The 18436-nt window shown below is 47.3% G+C and overlaps 1 protein-coding gene across 7 annotated transcripts in view; it reads right to left on the reverse strand.

Annotated features, from left to right (window-relative positions):
* The window catches only part of upf3a (UPF3A regulator of nonsense mediated mRNA decay), a 160110-nt gene that overhangs the window by 95577 nt on the left and 46097 nt on the right, over positions 1-18436 (reverse strand). For all 7 annotated transcript variants that reach the window (XM_072476724.1, XM_072476721.1, XM_072476719.1 and 4 more), the window contains exons 2-3: positions 15042-15148; positions 5191-5297 (exon numbers count right to left, since the gene is read on the reverse strand). In XM_072476724.1, coding sequence (XP_072332825.1) covers positions 5191-5297; positions 15042-15148 — 214 coding nt within the window. The remainder of the gene's footprint in view (positions 1-5190; positions 5298-15041; positions 15149-18436) is intronic.

Consider the following 18436-nt stretch of genomic DNA (forward strand, 5'->3'; position numbering starts at 1 on the left):
ATTCAGCAACTTCACCCATGCCACAACCTTCAGCCCAATCCCAAACTTTTCCAACATTGCAATCAGATAACTCCACTCCACCCGATCAAACGCCTTCTCCGCATCTAATGCCATCACCACCTCCAACTCCTTTCCCTCTGCTGGAGAAAGCCCCACATTCAGAGCCGCCTCACATTCAATGACAACTGTCTACTCTTAATAAACCCCGTCTGAACCTCCCCAATCACCTTGGGAAGGCACATCTCCAACCTTAATACCAGCACCTTTGCCAATATCTTGGCATCCACATTCAGCAGAGATATGGGCCTGTATGACCCACACTCCACCGGGTCCTTATCCTTCTTAAACAGCAACGGGATGATGGCCTGTCCCATCGTTTTCAGCAAGATCCCCTGACCATCGCATCCTCGAACATTTCCACCAGCAACGGCGTCAGATTTTCCTTAGATATCTTGGAAAATTCAACCAGGAACCCATCTGGCCCTGCCACCTTCCCCACCTGCATCTTTCCGATGCCGCCTTCACTTCCTCTACCCCCACCGGCTCTTCCAACCCCACTTTCTCCACTTTACCCAAGCTCAGGCACTCTCACCCCTGAAATATTACTTTCTGATGGCAACATGATTAAAAATCCAGGATTCAATCAGACGAGGCTGAGGAAGGGATGGATGGGCAGGTGTTCCATGAATTTTGATCTGAGGTTGAGAGGGTTAGTGATTTTGATTAACAGGAGGATGGCTTTTACAGCAGCCAGTATTTTGACGGACCCTGGGGATGGTACGTCATGGTGAGTGGGGTGCTGGCGGGTGTGCCGGGGATTTTAGTGAACATATATGCACCATGTTGGGACGACACAGACTTTATCAAGGTGTTGGCAGCCACCCCCAAACTTGAATCACATCAATTAATTATGGGGGGAGATTTCAATTACATATTAGATCTGATGATGGACAGGTTGAGACCCAGGTCTCTGTGGATTTCTGGGGCGACAAGGGAGTTGGCAATGTTCATGGAACAGATGGTGTGGTTTGGGGGGGGGGGGGGGGGGGGGAATCCATGGAGGTTTAATCATCCGGGGGGGGGGGGGGGGGGGGGGTGGAATCCATGGAGGTTTAATCATCCAAGGGAGAGGGAGTTTTCCTTCTTCTCAGACATGCACCTGGTTTACTCTCGAATAGACTTCTTTGTGGTGGAGAAAGAATTACTCTCGAAGGTGGTGGGGGCTGGGTACTCGGCAATTGTAATATCGGTCCATGCTCCACATTATGTGGATGTTCGATTGGAGATGGGCCGAGCCCAGTGCCCTCTGTGGGGGTTAAATGCATCGCTCCTTACATATAAGGGGTTTCATTAAACGGTAGCTTCAGCCATCAGGAACTACGTAGGTGGTCGGAGGGTAGGTAATCTTGCACAGGGCCTACAGGAATATGGTTGGCAGCGCGGAAAGGCAGAGGTTAGTTGGAGGTGGATTGGCAGTACTCCACCGCCCTTACGGTGGAGTTGTTAATGGAGAGAAATAAGCTACAATTGGAGTTTGAGCTTGAATCAACTAGGAAGGTGGTAAGCCACCTTCACCGTTTGTGAGGGACATTTTATGAGCACGGGGATAAGGCGAACTATCTATTGGCTCATCAGCTGAGACGGCACGCAGCCACACGGGAGATAGCCCAGGTTAAGGATTAGGGGAGAGGGCTAGTTATTGCTCCGGACAAGATTGGTGGTGGAGATAATGAAAGGCAGGAGTTGGAAGCACTATTGGGGTTGGAAGAGGTTATGGATTGTATCAGTTCCATGCAATCGGGAAAGACACCGGGACCGTCTAGTGGAATTCTGTAAGCAGTTTGCGGCCTTATTTGCGCGACATTTAGGAGAGATGTTCAATGATTCTCTGTCAAGGGAGCTGCTGTTGGCCACTTTGGCACAGGCGTCGATCTCCCTGACCCTGAAAAAGGACATGGATCCCGTACAATGTGGGCCTTACAGGCCTATTTCACTGTTGAATATTGATGCTAAGGCTATTAGCTAAGGTTCTGGCGAAGCATCTGGTGGGGTGCTTGCCAGACGTGATCTCTGAGGACCAAACAGGGGTTGTCAAGGGCAAACAGTTGTCGACCAACATTGAGACTTTTGAACATGGTCCTATTGCCCTCTATGGGGCAGGTGCTTGAGGTAATCATCTCCATGGATACGGAGAAGACTTTTGATCGGGTGGAGTGGAGGCGCCTCTTCGATGTCTTGGTATGATTTGGGTTTGGACCAACATTTATCACTAGGGTGCGATTGTTGTATAGTGGCCCTACGGTTACAGATCACAGTCACAGATATTGGTTGAGAGGCTGTAGATATAAAACTGAGATGAGGAGAAACTACTTCTCGCAGAGGGTGGTGAATTGATGGAACGCGCTGCCCCATAGTGCAGTGAAGTCTGAATCATTAAATGGTTTCAAGAAAGAGACAGATTTATTTCTGATTTTAAAAATGGGTTAAAGGGATATGGGGAACAGACAGGGACGTGGATTTGAGACCAGGAAGAGATCAGCCATGATCTGATTAAATGGCAGATCAGGCTCAAAGGGCTGAATTGCCTACTTCTGCTCCCAATTCCCATGTTCCTATGTACGAATAGTGTCCGGACCGATGCAGTGAGCTCAGGGTATTTCCAGTAATGTAGGGGCACAAGGCAGGGATGCTCGCTGTCCATGTTGTTGTTCGCAGCAACAATTAAGCCTTTGGCCATCATGCTTAAATTGTCTGGGGAGTGGAGAGGCATTGGAGGGGGAGTGCGAAGAGCAAAGGGTGACCCTTTATGCAGACAATTTGTTGTTGTACATTTCTGATCCTCTCACTAGTGTGGGAGGGATAAAGGAGCTATTGAAGAAGTTTGGATCCTTCTCAAGGTTCAAACTGAATGTAAGCCAGATCAAAATCTTCCCGGTGAATCTCCTGGAGAGCAGGGTAGACTTAGGGAGACTGCCGTTTAAGCTGGCCAAGACGAAGTTGAGATATTTAGGGATTCAGATGATGCATGACTGGACTCTGTTACACGATGAAACTTGGCTAATCTGGTACAGGGGATGACGGGGAACAGAAAGAAATGGGATGCCCTCATGCTTTTCTTGGCGGATAGAATGTAGACGGTCAAAATGAACGTTTTGCCGAGGTTCTTATTTGTGTTCCAGTGTCTCCTGATTTACTTCCCTAAATCTTTTCTCGTTAGGGTTTTTTTCATTCATAGAATTTACAGTGAAGGAGGCCATTCGGCCCATCGAGTCTGCATCGGCTCTTGGAAAGAGCACCCTACCGAAGCCCACACCTCCACCCTATCCCCATAACCCCTTAACCCAGTAACCACACCCAACACTAAGGGCAATTTTGGACACTAAGGCCAATTTAACATGGCCAATCCACCTAACCCGCACATCTTTGGACTGTGGGAGGAAACCGGAGCACCCGGAGGAAACCCACGCACACACGGGGAGGACGTGCAGACTCCGCACAGACAGTGACCCAAGCCAGGAATCGAACCTGGGACCCTGGAGCTGTGAAGCAATTGTGCTATCCACTATGCTACCGTGCTGCCCCAATAAGTTGATAAGTTAATCTCAGCCTTTGTCTGGGCAGGTAAGACTCCCAGAATTTGAAGAATCTTCTGCAAAGAGGGCAACAATCGGGCGGGCTGGCGCTACCGAATTTAATGTTCTATTACTGGGCGGCGGCCATTGGGAAATTGCGAGGGTGGTTTGAGGAGTCAGGGTCAAGATGGAGGTGGATGGAGGAGGCCTCTTGTGTAGGGTTGTGTCTAAGGGTGTTGGTTATGGCCCCTCTTGTTTTCTCTGCCCAGGTTCTCAACGTGCCTGATGGTGGCGACCTACCTAAGAGTCTGGAACCAATTTAGGCAGCATTTTAGATTAGGGGCCATGTCATTACTGTCACCAATTTGTGGGAATCATAAGTTTGCGCCATCAGGGATGGATGTAATGGACAAGGTTTGGAGGAGGGAGGGGGTTGAGAGGTTCAGGAATTTGTTTGTGAAGGTAGGTTTGCGGGACTGGAGGAGATGGTGGAGAGATTTCAACTCCCAAGGGTGAGTGCATTTAGGCATCTGCAGGTGAGGAACTTTGCTCGTAAAGAACTGACTTCGCTCCCCCAGCTGCCGAGGCCTACACTGATGGACAGGATGCTATCTCGGGATGAGGTAAGGGAAGGGAGACGGGAATAGCACCTTTAGAGGAGATAAAGAGGAAGTGCGAAGAGGAACTGGAACTGGGGCTGGAGGGAGAGGTGTAGAGTGAAATTTTGCATAGGGTGAATTCCACCTCTTCTTATGCCAGGCTGAGCCTGATTCAGTTTAAAGTAGTTCATAGGGCACGCTTGACTCGAGTGCGCACGAGTGGGTTCACCCCCAGATTAGAAGACAGGTGTGAGCATTGTTTAAGGGTGCTGGCAAACCACTCAAATTCTGGTCTTACCCCAACCCAAGCTGGTTGGGGTCTGGGTCTCGGTTTTTGAGACCGTGTCGGAGATTGTGGAGGTTTGACTGGAGCCGTGTCCATTGGTGGCGATCTTTGGGGTGTCGGACTCGGTGGAGCTTCTTGAGGGGAGGAAGGCTGATATGTCTTGGCCTTCGCCTTTTTGATAGCCCGGAGACGAGTCCTGTTTGGATGAAGGTCAGCAGTGCCACCTAAGGCCTCAGCATGGTTGGGGTACTTGGCAGAGTTCCTGAGATTTGAAAAGATTAAGTATACCTTGAGAGGGTTGGAAGAAGGGTTCTATTCTAGGTGAAAGCCATTCATCACCTTCTTTCAGCAACTGTTCGTGGCCAGCAGCTGCCGGGGGGGAGAAGAAGCAAAGAGCGGGGGAAGTCGGGCCGAGGCGGGGTAGAGGGTTTCGGGTTTGCTACTTTTACTTTGCTGAGATAAAAATGACTAATTGTTTGTATTATATTGAAACGCCTTTGTATGTGAGAATTTGGCAAAGTTTGGAAAAAATATATATTTTTTTAAATCCTGGATTCCAATGGGTAAATATTTGGTGCAGATAATAATCCAACCTAATGTTGTTTGGCGCAAATATTATTGTGCAAGTTGCTGTCGGGTGAACTTTGTAGAAGATGTAAGTCATGAGAGGTTCCTGTGAAAAATAGGAAATATGGATTGTTTGATCAGTAATTAAAATTTATTGCATCTTTACCTTTATTATCAATGAAGATATATCCATCAAATCGGTCTCTGAAGAGAATTATGTCATCAGGATTTTTAAAATTGATGTAAGCTCTAGAGAACAGGTGGGGGTAAAGGCTGCATGCAAAATAAAAATATACAGTTGATAATATCATACTGATAATACAAATGTATGCAGTAAACAGTTTGAATAAAAGTGATAGACAAGTAAAAGAACCCAAACATTTATGAACATCTGCAAAGATCATTAGTAATAAACAAGAAAAATCCATTCAATTGCTTCTAACTCATCTGCCCTTTTACTTAAATCTACTGAGGGCAATTGATGAAAACAGAAATCAGGCGCGATCTATCGGCTTCACCGCACCCGACTCAGGACGTGACGAGGCTGGTAAATTTCGCGAGAGGCCTCTCTATAACTTTTAGTACAGAGATGGAATTTTTTTCAATGGAGGATAAGTGAAAACCCCTGGTGGGAGGCTGGTGACAAATTTGTATTGTCACTGGACTAGTAATCCAAAGACCCAGGGTAATGCTCTGGGGACCCAGTTTCGAATCCCACCATGGCAGATGGTGAAATTTGAATTCAATAAAAGTCTGGAATTTAAAGTCTAATGATGACCATGAAACCATTGTCAATTGTTATAAAAATCCATCTGGATCACTAATGTCATTTAGGGAAGGAAATCTGCCAGCCCTACCTGGTCTGGCCTACATGTGACTCCAGATCCAATGCAAAGTGTGGTTGACTCTTAAATGCCCTCTGAAATACTACTCAGTCCAAGGGCAATTAGGGATGGGCAATAAATGTTGGCCCAGCCAGCGATGCCCACATCCCGTGAATTAATAAAAAATGTTTTAAATATCTAAAGTGATTGCAATTCAATCAGTGGTCTGTGTTTATTAATAAGGTCAGAGGTGGAAGTGAGAAAACACTCAACAGTGGGTTAGCCATTTGAGTTACTTGGAGGAGATGAGATGTCTACAGTTGGCTTCATAAGGGATAAAATTATTCAAATTGCTTCCCAGATCAAGGAAAATATGGGAATGGGAGATAACAAGCTTTAATCTCTAGCTGGGATCTATTAAGGTGCCATGTTGCCATCATGACAGATTGCAGGTTTTGGAATTAATCTGTGCATTTTCTCACAGAAGCAGTTAATTGGAGCTTGGAAGGAACTTTGAAAAACAATGAAAGAAATCTGCCAGGAGCTGGAACCAGAAGCAAAAGGGCTATCAGAAACAAAGGGTGATGTTTGACCTTGTAGTCATTGAGGAGGAAAGCTGTGAAACCCATGTGAGAATGGGGGTGTCCACAATTGTGAGGTGTTTATGGAGAGTTGGGTGCTAGTGGAAGGACCTGAAAAATCTCATAGCTTGGAAAAGAGCAGAAATACTCAGGGGACTCAAAGAGAATTACTGAGAGCTATGATACAATTTAGATTGGTCCCATGAGAAATGAAGGAATCCTCAAGATCTTGTCAAGTATAGTGGAACACTTGGGTGGAAATAAAAATAGAATGAGAAGCGATCTGTTTAGATATTCAGGCTTGAAGAGTAAGTATTTCTGAAATACTTAGCGAGTTTCTTTGGCTTCTCCATGGCATGTTTCTCAGAGGTGGGAGGGAGTCTGCTGTTGGCCAGCATCAAGATCTTCTTGTCCCACTGCTATCAATGGGATTTCCAATTAATCCACCCCAGGCTGCCAGGAAACCCACAGCAGGGATATGTCATCAGTGGAAACAGAAGATTCTGCCAGCATGAACAGCTGGAAGATCTTGCCCATAGTGTTAAGATGGTAGTACTTGTTTTGTTTACTACTTGTATAGTACAAGCTTTTGTTTGAAGCATGAAACTTTATGACGTAATTAAGTTGAGTTCAAATTTACTTTTAAAGTTACTAGTCTCCCTTGAGATCATAACAATATTTAGTCTTTGAAAACTATTTGTTCAGAGCAAGCAAAACAAGCAATAAATTTGTACAAAGCAATAGCTATGTCATAGCTGCAGTCCTGTGTGCCAATCGGACACCCCATTCTAGAAAGGCACTAAAGTCAGAGAGAGCTTGCATAAACGTAGTACCTTTCACAGCCTCTGAATGTTCTAAAGCACTTTACAGCCAATTACATAATTTTAACATGTAGTCGCCAATGTAATGTAGAGAATGTGGAAAACAGTGGGCGGAATTTTCCATTTTGAAACCGAGTGCCGTAGTGGGTAATTCTGGTGGCGGCCTTCGTGCTGCCCAAGCAGCAGGAACTTGCACCTAATTCCATGCTTGGAAGCTCATTAATTGTACAAAGGCACGTATTGGGCAGTTTGTCCACCAGCCATCAGCTGGCAGGTTCGAAGGTCCTGGCGCCATATTTAAATGCCAATCCAACACATACCATCTCACTGTCTCCAGCCCACTCATCTTCACGAGGCCGTCACAGATGTCTGGAAGGCAAAAGCAAATGGCGAGCAGCCTCAAGAAGATGACTAAGCCTGATTCAGCCACCGGGCCTTCCATGTCTTGATCTGAGGAATCTGAGTAGACAGGCATGTCCTCTACCCAAGGGATGGCACAACAGCCTCGCCTCTCCTACCTGGGAGTCCATCACCCAGAAGGTCAATGCAGCTAGCAACACTCCTCAAAGTGCCATCCAATACAGGAAGACAATGAAAGATCTTGTCCACTCCAACAGGGTAAGTCATCCTTCAACTCCCTCCAGTATTAAACTCTCATCATGGCATCATATACTAAAACTGCTATTCACTTCACTGATGATATCCATTAGGAGGGGACACATATCAACACTCCAACACTCCAGTCTCAAAGAGACTTTCACATCACCAACATCCCATTTATCATGTTGTTCACACTCCAAGTTCTGGCCCTTCTTGGGAGAGCTCATAGGAGACAAGCATTTCACCCAACCTCTGCTCCATCCCCTCTGATCATGTCTTTCTTGTGCCTTCATACAGGCCAAGGTGTCACACAACAAACGTGAGCGAGCCCAGATCGAGGAAGGGATGGCAAACATCATTGTTCTCATCGATTTTGAGGAGGCTGCAGCCAATCTTGCTGGGGAGGACAGTGATCACTCCTGTGGGGAAGAGGAAATTGGCCTCTCCCAACAACCTCATACGGATTCACAGCTCCATCATTTATCAAATCCTGACAATTACACTGATTCAGTTATATGCCATATGCTCAAAAATGAAAACTCTTATATTTTCTCGGCACAAACAGATCGAGACCCTTCACACAGCTTAGAGCACTTATGGAGCACCTGGACCATTTCCAAGGGTGAGGTGGCTCTCAAAGCTCCATCACAGCACTTACCTCCATCTTAAAATCGCGCAGAGAAAAAAAAAGATGCAAACCTAGGTCTGGCATAGTACTAGATTAGACTCGCAGTCCCTTTCTGGAGAACACATCACTGAAAGGCCTCAGCAGCAGTTGGAGGCTGGGACAGCAGAGGTCTCTGGCACTCATAGGACTGCTGGAGACCAGTCACCCACTCAGTCCCAGTCAGATGATAAGCCTCTGAAATGCTGGAGATGCAGCGGAATATTAGGCAAAGATTCGAGTCACTCAGTAGAGTGAACGATGGATGGGTCTGTCCACCTTCTGTCTGACGCTGTAGCTCCAACATGTGAATGCCTTCAGGTTCCCATGGGAAGGTTGGCGACCACCATGGAGGCTTTAGTCGAGCAGGTCTTGCCCTATTTGCAATCGGTCCAGCACTCCACCAGCACCCTGGTGGGCATCATCAGGACGTAGGCAACGTGGGACAAGGCACTGTGATCTCCCTCCAGGTGCACCAATCCTGCAGGAGTCAGTCCGGGACCCGAGGAAGGCTGAGCATCAACCAGACACCCGGGGGCCTCCGCTCAAGGGTGTATCAGCTGCTCCATAGGGTGTGGCAGCAGCTCACAATCCCTTCTGCCTGTGTCCACACCCATCCAGGCACGCAGGCCACCAAGGGTGCTTCTGCCTATAAGCAGGAGACCCTCATCAGGCTAGGGCCCTCTCTAGGCCTCGGGCCAATAGAGGATATCTACCAATGTTCTCACAGGCAGCAAGATGCAGCACTCAGCAGGCTGCCTCGATCTCTGCTGCAGATGTCAGCGCTGCACCAAGACTTAGCGGTAGGGTTAGGAAAGTTTAAAAAATTTGGTGTCACCTCTGTTTCACTGGCATGCTATCACTGTAAATAAATTGTACTTTTGTGAATTAATTTGATGGGTATATGAATGTTGTGGTCAAGTGAAGGAGTTGAAACTTTGTACTTTGGAATCTTATTCATAGAATCCATAGAATCGCTGCTTGTAGAAGGAGGCCATTCAGCCCATCAAGTTTGCATCGAACCTCTGAAAGAGCACCCTACCTAGTGTAATTGAAAATATGGAAAGAGGTGTCATTTGAAACATGGAAGTCTGGCAATATCTGGTCTGAGAGAAACATGAGAGAATACAGGGCAAGATCCCACAAAGGGTTAACAGCAGCTGCCAGGAGAGGATTGTAAAATGCAGATAGCCTTAGTCAAACAGGATTTTTGTATGAAACTAAAAACAATGTTTCACACCTTCATTGAAATTAACTATCTTAGTAAGCAGCTGGAAAGGAAAGGATGAGGTTCAGTTGAATTTGGTGACAATTCTCGGTGTGAAATTCTGCTAACACCAAGTAAATTAAAGAAAATTGGAGATTATCAGTCTACGAGAAACATAATTTAAAGCTAAAATCAGGGCATAGCAGCCGAGCTAAAATAGCTAATACATCTAAGGAAGACTAGAATTTAAAGAGGAGGCAGAGTCAGCTCAGAGATAGCCAGCAGAGTCAGCTGTCACAGCTTGGTACATGGGAAAGATAGGACATAGCAACTGAACTAACCAGCGAATGCATCTAAAGAAGACCAGACTTTAAAGAAGATAGATTGCCAAGTTGGACCTGAAGGTCCCTTCAACCAACCAGAAGGATCCAGAAGCAAGATCTTTTTAACTTTCTGTAAAGACAGTAATTGCAGCTTTAAAAAATATATATATAATAATAAAATAACTTAATTTAACCTGAAATAGTGGTTATTCCAAAGTCTACTTCACTTACTTAGCAATGCGGGACCCAGGATCGATGCTACTAAGTGGTAAGTAGATGAAATCTTCGGTGAAGGTATGGGTTATACCGGGGGATAACTTGAAAATATAGTTTGACCTGAATAGCACCCACCAAAGCCTGCATCGGAGTCGGGGAGTGAGAATTCCTGTTCACCATTTAGAATTAAGGCCCTTTTTGGTATAGGGGGACATCTAAGAATAGTGGTGAATTTTCAACAACACTAGGCCCACTCCTCCACCCTATCCCCATAACCCCACCTAACCTGCACCTCCTTGGACACTAAGGGACAATTTTTAACATGACCAATCTATCTAACCTGCACATCTTTGGACTGAGAGAGGAAACTGGAGCATTTGGAGGAAACCCACGAAGACACAGGGAGAATGTGCAAACTCCACACAGACAGTTACCCAAGGCCAGAATTGAACCCGAGTACCTGGGGCTGTGAGGCAGCAGTACTAACCTCTGTGCCACATGTCACCTCTTATTTTGAGGTTCAACCATCCTCCCACTCATTCATGGTGTCCCTCTCCGAGAAGATCATTCGTGTGATGTCAACCTCAGTTGAACTAATCTCCATTGTGAGAGTCCTTCCTGTTCATTTTTTTTGTTTCCATTATCTTTTAACTTATTATCTTTGCTCAGTGAATATATATTCAGATTGTGCCTTTAAGCAGAGGACTCAAGCTGAAGCAGCCTGCTTGTCAGGAAGTTGTGTTCCTAGGTTTGGTACTTTGGAGAGGAGAAGCAGACTCATCGACGCCAAGTGAATCTTAGAAACAGCTTTGAAGGAAGTTGGTTCGATTGGTTGGCTGACAACTTGTGGGTTGGCCAGGGACAGTGTTCTACCTGACATCAGTCAGCGATTGGTTCCTACGAGATGCTTCCCGAGAGAGATTGGCAGAAATGTTTAGACCTTAGAAGTGAAAGGAACAGTCTCACTTGCTGCTGATGTAAAGAATTGCTTTGTTGCTCTAAAACCAGAGAGTGCCTGGCATATCTTTACTGCAAACTTGAAATGACCTTGAATCTACAGAGAAAGTAGACAACTTTACCAGAGAAAACCATCTTGAGCCTAGAAGGATGAAGTACCGAAACAAAAGCTCTGGTTTCCTCCCACAGATGTGCAGCGCCTGTCATTCGAAGACCTGCTGGGCCAGGCATGCCATCGAAGACTCCGGCTGAGCAGGGAGCCAGTGAGACATATCTGCTAGGTCATGGCGCACCTGGCACCGCAGGGGTATGAGGGAGGGCACACGCTCCCAGTGGCCGTCAAGGTGACGGTCGCCCTCAACCTTTACGCTACGGGGTCCTTCCAGGCACCAAGTGGGGACCTGTCTGGGATCTACAGACCTCAGTGCACAGGTGCATCCGCATCGTAACGGAGACCCTGTATGCCCAGGCGGCTCAATACATCCATTTCAATGTGGACCGAGCCAACCAGGATGTCTGAGCAGCAGGGTTCGCCACCATCAATGGTATGCCCGGGGTTAGGGGGTGATTGACAGGATGCATGTCGCCATACGAGCACCTGCAGGTGACAGGCCACTCTATACCAACCAAAAGGGATTCCACTTGTAGCTGATATGTGACCATCAGCGTCGCAACATACATGTCTGCGCCCGATTCGCAGGCAGTGTGCACAACACCTTCATCCTGGCATACTCGACGATTCCTGACATGTTCGAGATGCCCCCCCAGCTGGGGGGGTTGGTTCCTGGACGTCAGGGGTTATCCATTGCAGCCATGGCTAATGACGCTACAGTTTCGGGCTTCTGGCCACAGACCAACGCAGAGACCTGCTACAACGACACCCATACAGTGAACAGGTCCATGATCAAGCGGTGCTTTGGTCTCCTGAAGATGCAGTTTAGATGCCTGGACCACTCTAGTGGGGCCCTCCAGTATGATGCTGAGAGGGTTGCTTGCATCGTAGTTGCCTGCTGCATCCTCTACAACATCGCGCAGCAGGGGGGCGACGTGCTGGAGGAGGAGGAAGAAGGCCAATCCTCATCCAATGAGGGGGATGCGGGAGAGGGGAAGGATGGACAGGACATGGAGCCCAGGCAGGCACGGGAGGCAGCACAACATGTGCACCAGGGCCAACCTGCACGGCACGCTCTGATCACCTCCAGGTTCACCAACTGCTCCAGGTTCACCAACTTGGGGGGCGGGGGGGGGGGGGGGGGGGGGGGGGAGGGGGGGGAGAGAGATGGCCAGGGGCAAGGGCACCACATCCACCCCACACATTCCTCCCCTCCCCACCCCATTCCCCTGCCACCCTCTTGCCTGCAACCTCCTCCATGATTTGGATTTTGTTTATTGTCATGTGTACCGAGGTACAGTGAAAAGTATTTTTCTGCGAGCAGCTCAACAGATCATTAAGTACATGAAAAGAAAAGGAAATAAAAGAAAATACATAATAGGGCATCACAAGGCACACAATGTAACTACATAATACCGGCATCGGGTAAAGCATACAGTGGTGTAGTGTTAATGAGGTCAGTCTATAAGAGGGTCGTTTAGGAGTCTGGTAACAGCGGGAAAGAAGCTGTTTTTGAGTTTGTTCGTGTGTGTTCTCAGACTTTTGTATCTCCTGCCCAATGGAAGAAGTTGGAAGAGTGAGTAAGCCAGGTGGGCGGGGTCTTTGATTATGCTGCCTGCTTCACCAGGCAGCGGGAGGTGTAGATGCAGTCAATGGATGGGAGGCAGGTTCGTGTGATGGACTAGGCGGTGTTCACGACTCTCTGAAGTTTCTTGCAGTCTTGGGCCGAGCAGTTGCCATACCAGGCTGTGATGCAGCCAGATTGGATGTTTTCTATGGTGCATCTGTAAAAGTTGGTAAGAGTTAATGTGAACATGCCAAATTTCCTTAGTTTTCTGAGGAAGTATAGCGCTGTTGTGCTTTCTTGGTGGCAGCGTCGACATGGGTGGACCAGGACAGATATTTGGAGATGTGTACCCCTAGGAATTTGAAACTGCTAACCATCTCCACCTCGGCCCTGTTGATGCTGACAGGGCTGTGTAAAGTACTTTGCTTTCTGAAGTCAATGACCAGCTCTTTAGTTTTACTGGTATTGAGGGATAGATTGTTGTCGCTGCACCACTCCACTAGGTCCTCAATCTCCCTCCTGTATTCTGACTCGTCGTTATTCGAGATCTGGCCCACTACGGTTGTATCGTCAGCAAACTTGTAGATGGAGTCGGGTCTCAGGCTGTCGGGTGCAGAGGATCGCTGGGTGAACCCCTGCAATGGTCTCCCAGCCGCGCAGAGTACTCCGTGATCACGCCGATTCTCGGGTCCCAGAGAATCGCCGGACCAGCACTGGGCTCGATTTCGGTGTGAAATTGGATTCTCAGCCCCCGTGCCAAACCCAATTTCGGCGCAGGGCTGCGGAGAATCCAGCTGCCCACTGCATTGCTTTTTAAAAATATGGTGATCCTACACGAGACATTATTTTTTTTAATGAAGTGACAATTCAAAAAATTTATGTAGAACAAAGAACAAAGAAAAGTACAGCACAGGAAAAGGCCCTTCGGCCTTCCAAGCCTGCGCTGACCATGCTGTCCGTCTAAACTACAATCTTCTACACTTCCGGGGTCCGTATCCCTCTATTCCCATCCTATTCAGGTATTTGCCAAGATGCCCCTTAAACGTCACTATCGTCCCTGCTTCCACCATCTCCTCCGGCAGAGAGTTCCAGGCACCCACTACCCTCTGCGTAAAAAAAACTTGCCTCGTACATCTCCTCTAAACCTTGCCCCTCGCACCTTAAACCTATGCCCCCTAGTAATTGACCACTGTACCCTGGGAAAAAGGACTCTTGACTATCCACTCTGTCTATGCCTCTCATAATTTTGTAGACCTCTATCAGGTCGCCCCTCAACCTCCATCGTTCCAGTGAGAACAAACCAAGTTTATTCAACCTCTCCTCATAGCTAATGTCCTCCATACCAGGCAACATTCTGGTAAATCTCTTCTGCACCCTCTCTAAAGCCTCCACATCCTTCTGGTAGTGTGGCGACCAGAATTGAATACTATACTCCAAGTGTGGCCTAACTAAGGTTCTTTACAGCTGCAACATGACGTGCCAATTTTTATACTCAATGCCCCGGCCAATGAAGGCAAGCATGCCATAAGCCTTCTTGAATACCTTCTCCACCTGTGTTGCCCCTTTCAGTGACCTGTGGACCTGTACACTAAGATCTCTCTGACTGTCAATACTCTTGAGGGTGTACAAAATGATATTTGTGACTTTCAAAAATTGAAACACATTCTAGAAAATAAAATCCATAGTGGAGAATAATGAACTCCACTTAGATTGGAATTGTAAGAATGCTTATCAAGTACTGAATCAATTCTACTCAAAAATTAAATTCCTACAACATTTAGTGTGCATTACTGGATCCCCCTTTATAAATGCATCTAATAATAATTATAATCTTTATTAGTGTCACAAGTAGGCTTAAATTAACACTGCAATGAAGTTACTGTGAAAATCTCCGAGTCGCCACACTACGGCACCTGTTCGGGTAAACAGGGAATATTCAGAATGTCTAATTCATCTAACAAGCACATCTTTCGGCACTTGTGGGAGGAAGCCAGAGCACCCGGAAGAAACCCACACAGACACGGGGAGAACGTGCAAACTCCGCACAGACAGTGACCCAAGCGGAAATCGAATCCGGGTCCCTGGTGCTGTAAAGCATGTGTTGTATTATATTATATTCCTTTTAAAAACAATTCTTATTCATACCTTATATCTGCAGCACAAAATTCAAAATAATCATGCGTTGGTAGTGGGTGCAGTTGTTCCTCTAGCAGTGCTCTGGTTAGGTTAGGAGGTAAACGCCGAATCACTACCTGCAAACATATGAATAAAAGGATTAGGGAGATTTTTCATGAAGCACAACATTCATAAGATAATGATGTACGAGGAAAACTACTCCTCCCACCTTCATTCCTCCAGAGATATCCTAAAGGTCCCCCTTAAAATCGCATCCAGCTGTGTTTTAAATGATTCTCGCATTTCTGCCTCCGCCAATGCTGCCTGGTGCATCCAGGTCAAATTGCTGCATCCATAATGTGGGTGAAGAGTTAACATGCTTCTCGCTTTTTGTGCAATTGTCTGCTTCTAACTTTCAGCCCACATGACTGGCTACAGCGATGCAAAAAGGAGAGCCAAATGTGTCAAGTCTCCCCCTGTCAGTACACAGTCTCTACATCAACAAGTCCTCTGCTGTGCCTCCTTATGGTGACACAGACAAACTAGGCCCCTCACGGCCCTAAGCTCAAGCTTCTGAGGTGGTTGGGCCCCCAGACATACAGCACACAGGCTCACTGGCACTTAGGACTCATTGTTGCTAATGTACCAAACTCCCAGAAATGGGCAAATAGCTCCACTGCTATTAGATCTCAGGAGAGATTAAAGCTCAGGAGTTCCACTCCATTCCTCAAGGAAGATCATTGACTCATTGTCTGCTGATGCTTCATCCTGAGCCATTTTCCTTGGCAGTCTTTGCGAGTGGTGGTTTGCCATTGCGTTCCATTCTCAGGGGTAGAGTGAGGAGCAAGTTCCCATGTCATCAATCAAAATGGGAATTGATCCTGCACTGTTGGCATTATTCTGAGCTACATCTAGCCCTCATGCCAACTGAGCTAACCAGCCTCAACCAAGGAAGTAAAACCTGACATAAAATCTGGAGTGGATCCCTAAAGCAGAGTCTAACTCTGTCATCTTTCCACCATCTCTTGCAGCCAAGCCAGTGCCCTGAATACCTTTGAACCCAGCTGGGGAGCTTCAGGAGGGAGATGCGTATGTTTGACAGTCTAGAGTCTCCATAAATTAATAGATAACAACTCTAGTGTGACCCTAATATGGTAATGGTGGTGTGACAAAATATAAGCAGAACAAAGAGAATGTGGCATAGATGGGAAGCTGATTAAAGGATAGAAAATGTGTTTTTCAGATTGAAAAGATGTAAACAATGATACCCATTATTGATCAGCGATTGGACCATTGACATTCTTGATAATCCATTGAAAGTTGAATACAGGACTTCAGGTGACGGTGATGTGCTGAGCAGACGCACGTCAGGTGGCTCTCCTCCAAACCAGAACTAAAAAGGACACTTTTAGTTGAATTTTGCCCAAAGTTTGAAGACCAAACTACCTCAATAACGAGAAAAAAGCAACCACGAGAGTATGCCAGCAAACGGGAGCTCGAGGGGCTGAAAAGACGGCAGAAGTGGCGGAAAAAGCCACAAGCAGCAGGTGGGCGAGGCGCTGGACCCATGATGTGAAGGATCCCCAGCCGCCCAGGAGAGAGGGAGATCAACGACCCGAGCATCAGCTTCCCCCCCCCCCCCCCCCGCAAACCTGGAGATGGATGGAAGAACTTCCTCATGAAGGAGGTGACCGCCACAAAAGAGGCGATGAAGACAGAAATCCAGGTGGCTCTCATGGTGGCGATGGCCACCATGTAAAAGGCTATTCATGGGCCGGGGAAGAAAGTGGAGACACAGGATAAGACAATCTTCGACCTGGAGAAGGCCTCGATGGACCAGAGCAACAGAATCATTGCCCTGTAAGCCGAAGTAAAAAGGTTGGTGTTGGCCCAGGAGAACTTAAGGGGGAAAGTCGAGGACCAAGAGAACAGATCCCGACGACAGAACATTCAGATCATGGGCAGGGATCCAACGAGCTACGTCGCCCAAATGCTGGGAGACTTAGTCGGGAGAAACAACCTCCCCAGATGCTAGAGCTTGACAGAGCGCACAGGTCGCTTAGGCCAAAATCCAAAGCCGGGGAGCAGCCCTGGGCAATCATTGCAAAGCACCACCCATACCAGGAACATGAGAGGATACTGCAGTCAGATTGTCATGATATTCAAACACACACATCATGATGGACACACCAACAGACAAATCAGAACACACAACACCACAACCAATCACAGAAAGATATAAAAGCACAAACACGACACCTGGTGGTCAGTATTAGCTGGAGACGAGGACCAGGACAGACCTGCTACACGACACACTCAGGGAGACAGCACGTGCAGAGTATCCAGAACAAACTGTATATAAGAGTTAAAATAAAATAGAGTTGTACCACATACAACTGTGTTGGCTCATCTGTGCACCAGAGAACCCAACACCACATGGTACAGGAGTGGATCGATACCTGCCGGCATACCTCAGTGTACAGAGACAACCAGCAGTGCCCAGGCAAAATGTTAGAGCTCCCGGTTCCGCAGCCGCTCCAGTGCCACGGCGATCTCCGCGAAAACTGGCGGCGATTCCGGCAAGTGTTCGAATTGTTCCTGGTGGCAGCTGAACTCCAAGACCTGGATGATAGCGAAAAAATTGAATTTCTCCTCACCATCGCCGGTGCAAGGGCAAGAGAAATATTCACAAGGTTCAGGTTCTTCAGGAGGCAGCAAAGGTACGATTACCAGGCAGTCCTGGACAAATTCTCCAAGTACTGTGAAGAAAACGCAATCCAATCGGCAAGTAAAGGTAAGAAAAGCTGCAGTACTCACCACGTGGCCGGGATCCCGGAGCCCGAATTCCCAGAGGTCGAAATCCCGGGCCTGAGAGAGGGCTGGGTCGAGGTCGGTGGCCATCTTGCTAAAGGTATCACGCTAGCACAGTTGCGCGAGCAGTGCGCAGAACCGGAAGTTTCGTTTGCGCATGCGCGAGATGCTGCGCATGCGCAGTCAAGAAAACGGCCATCGGTAAAGGAACAGCGATCTGAGCATGCGCAGTCGCTTCCTATGTGCTACATACCGAGCGTCAGGATGTCAGAGGCCCCAGACCGCACCAATTTAAAGGGGAAACGTCCCAAATCCAATTTAAAAGGGAAACGTCCCAAATCAAAAAAACAAAAATCTGTTAAAGCTGTAAAACAACCTTCCCTCACCTGGAATGACTGCACATTGCCGCAAATTGACCCAGGAGATGAATTTGACCTCCGAAGAACCCTCCGAAAAGCAGTTACCTACGCACAAGCCGATGATTCCGACCTCAAATACTTCGATGACGATCTTTACAGTGTTTCCGGACCTCGCAAGCCCAATGATAGCTCCGTGGTCCTATACGACTATGACTCGGACGAACCTTTCGTGTTGCACATTGGCGGCCCCCACAT

Source organism: Scyliorhinus torazame, chromosome 15, assembly GCF_047496885.1.
Source record: "Scyliorhinus torazame isolate Kashiwa2021f chromosome 15, sScyTor2.1, whole genome shotgun sequence".
NCBI classification, from domain to species: domain Eukaryota; kingdom Metazoa; phylum Chordata; class Chondrichthyes; order Carcharhiniformes; family Scyliorhinidae; genus Scyliorhinus; species Scyliorhinus torazame.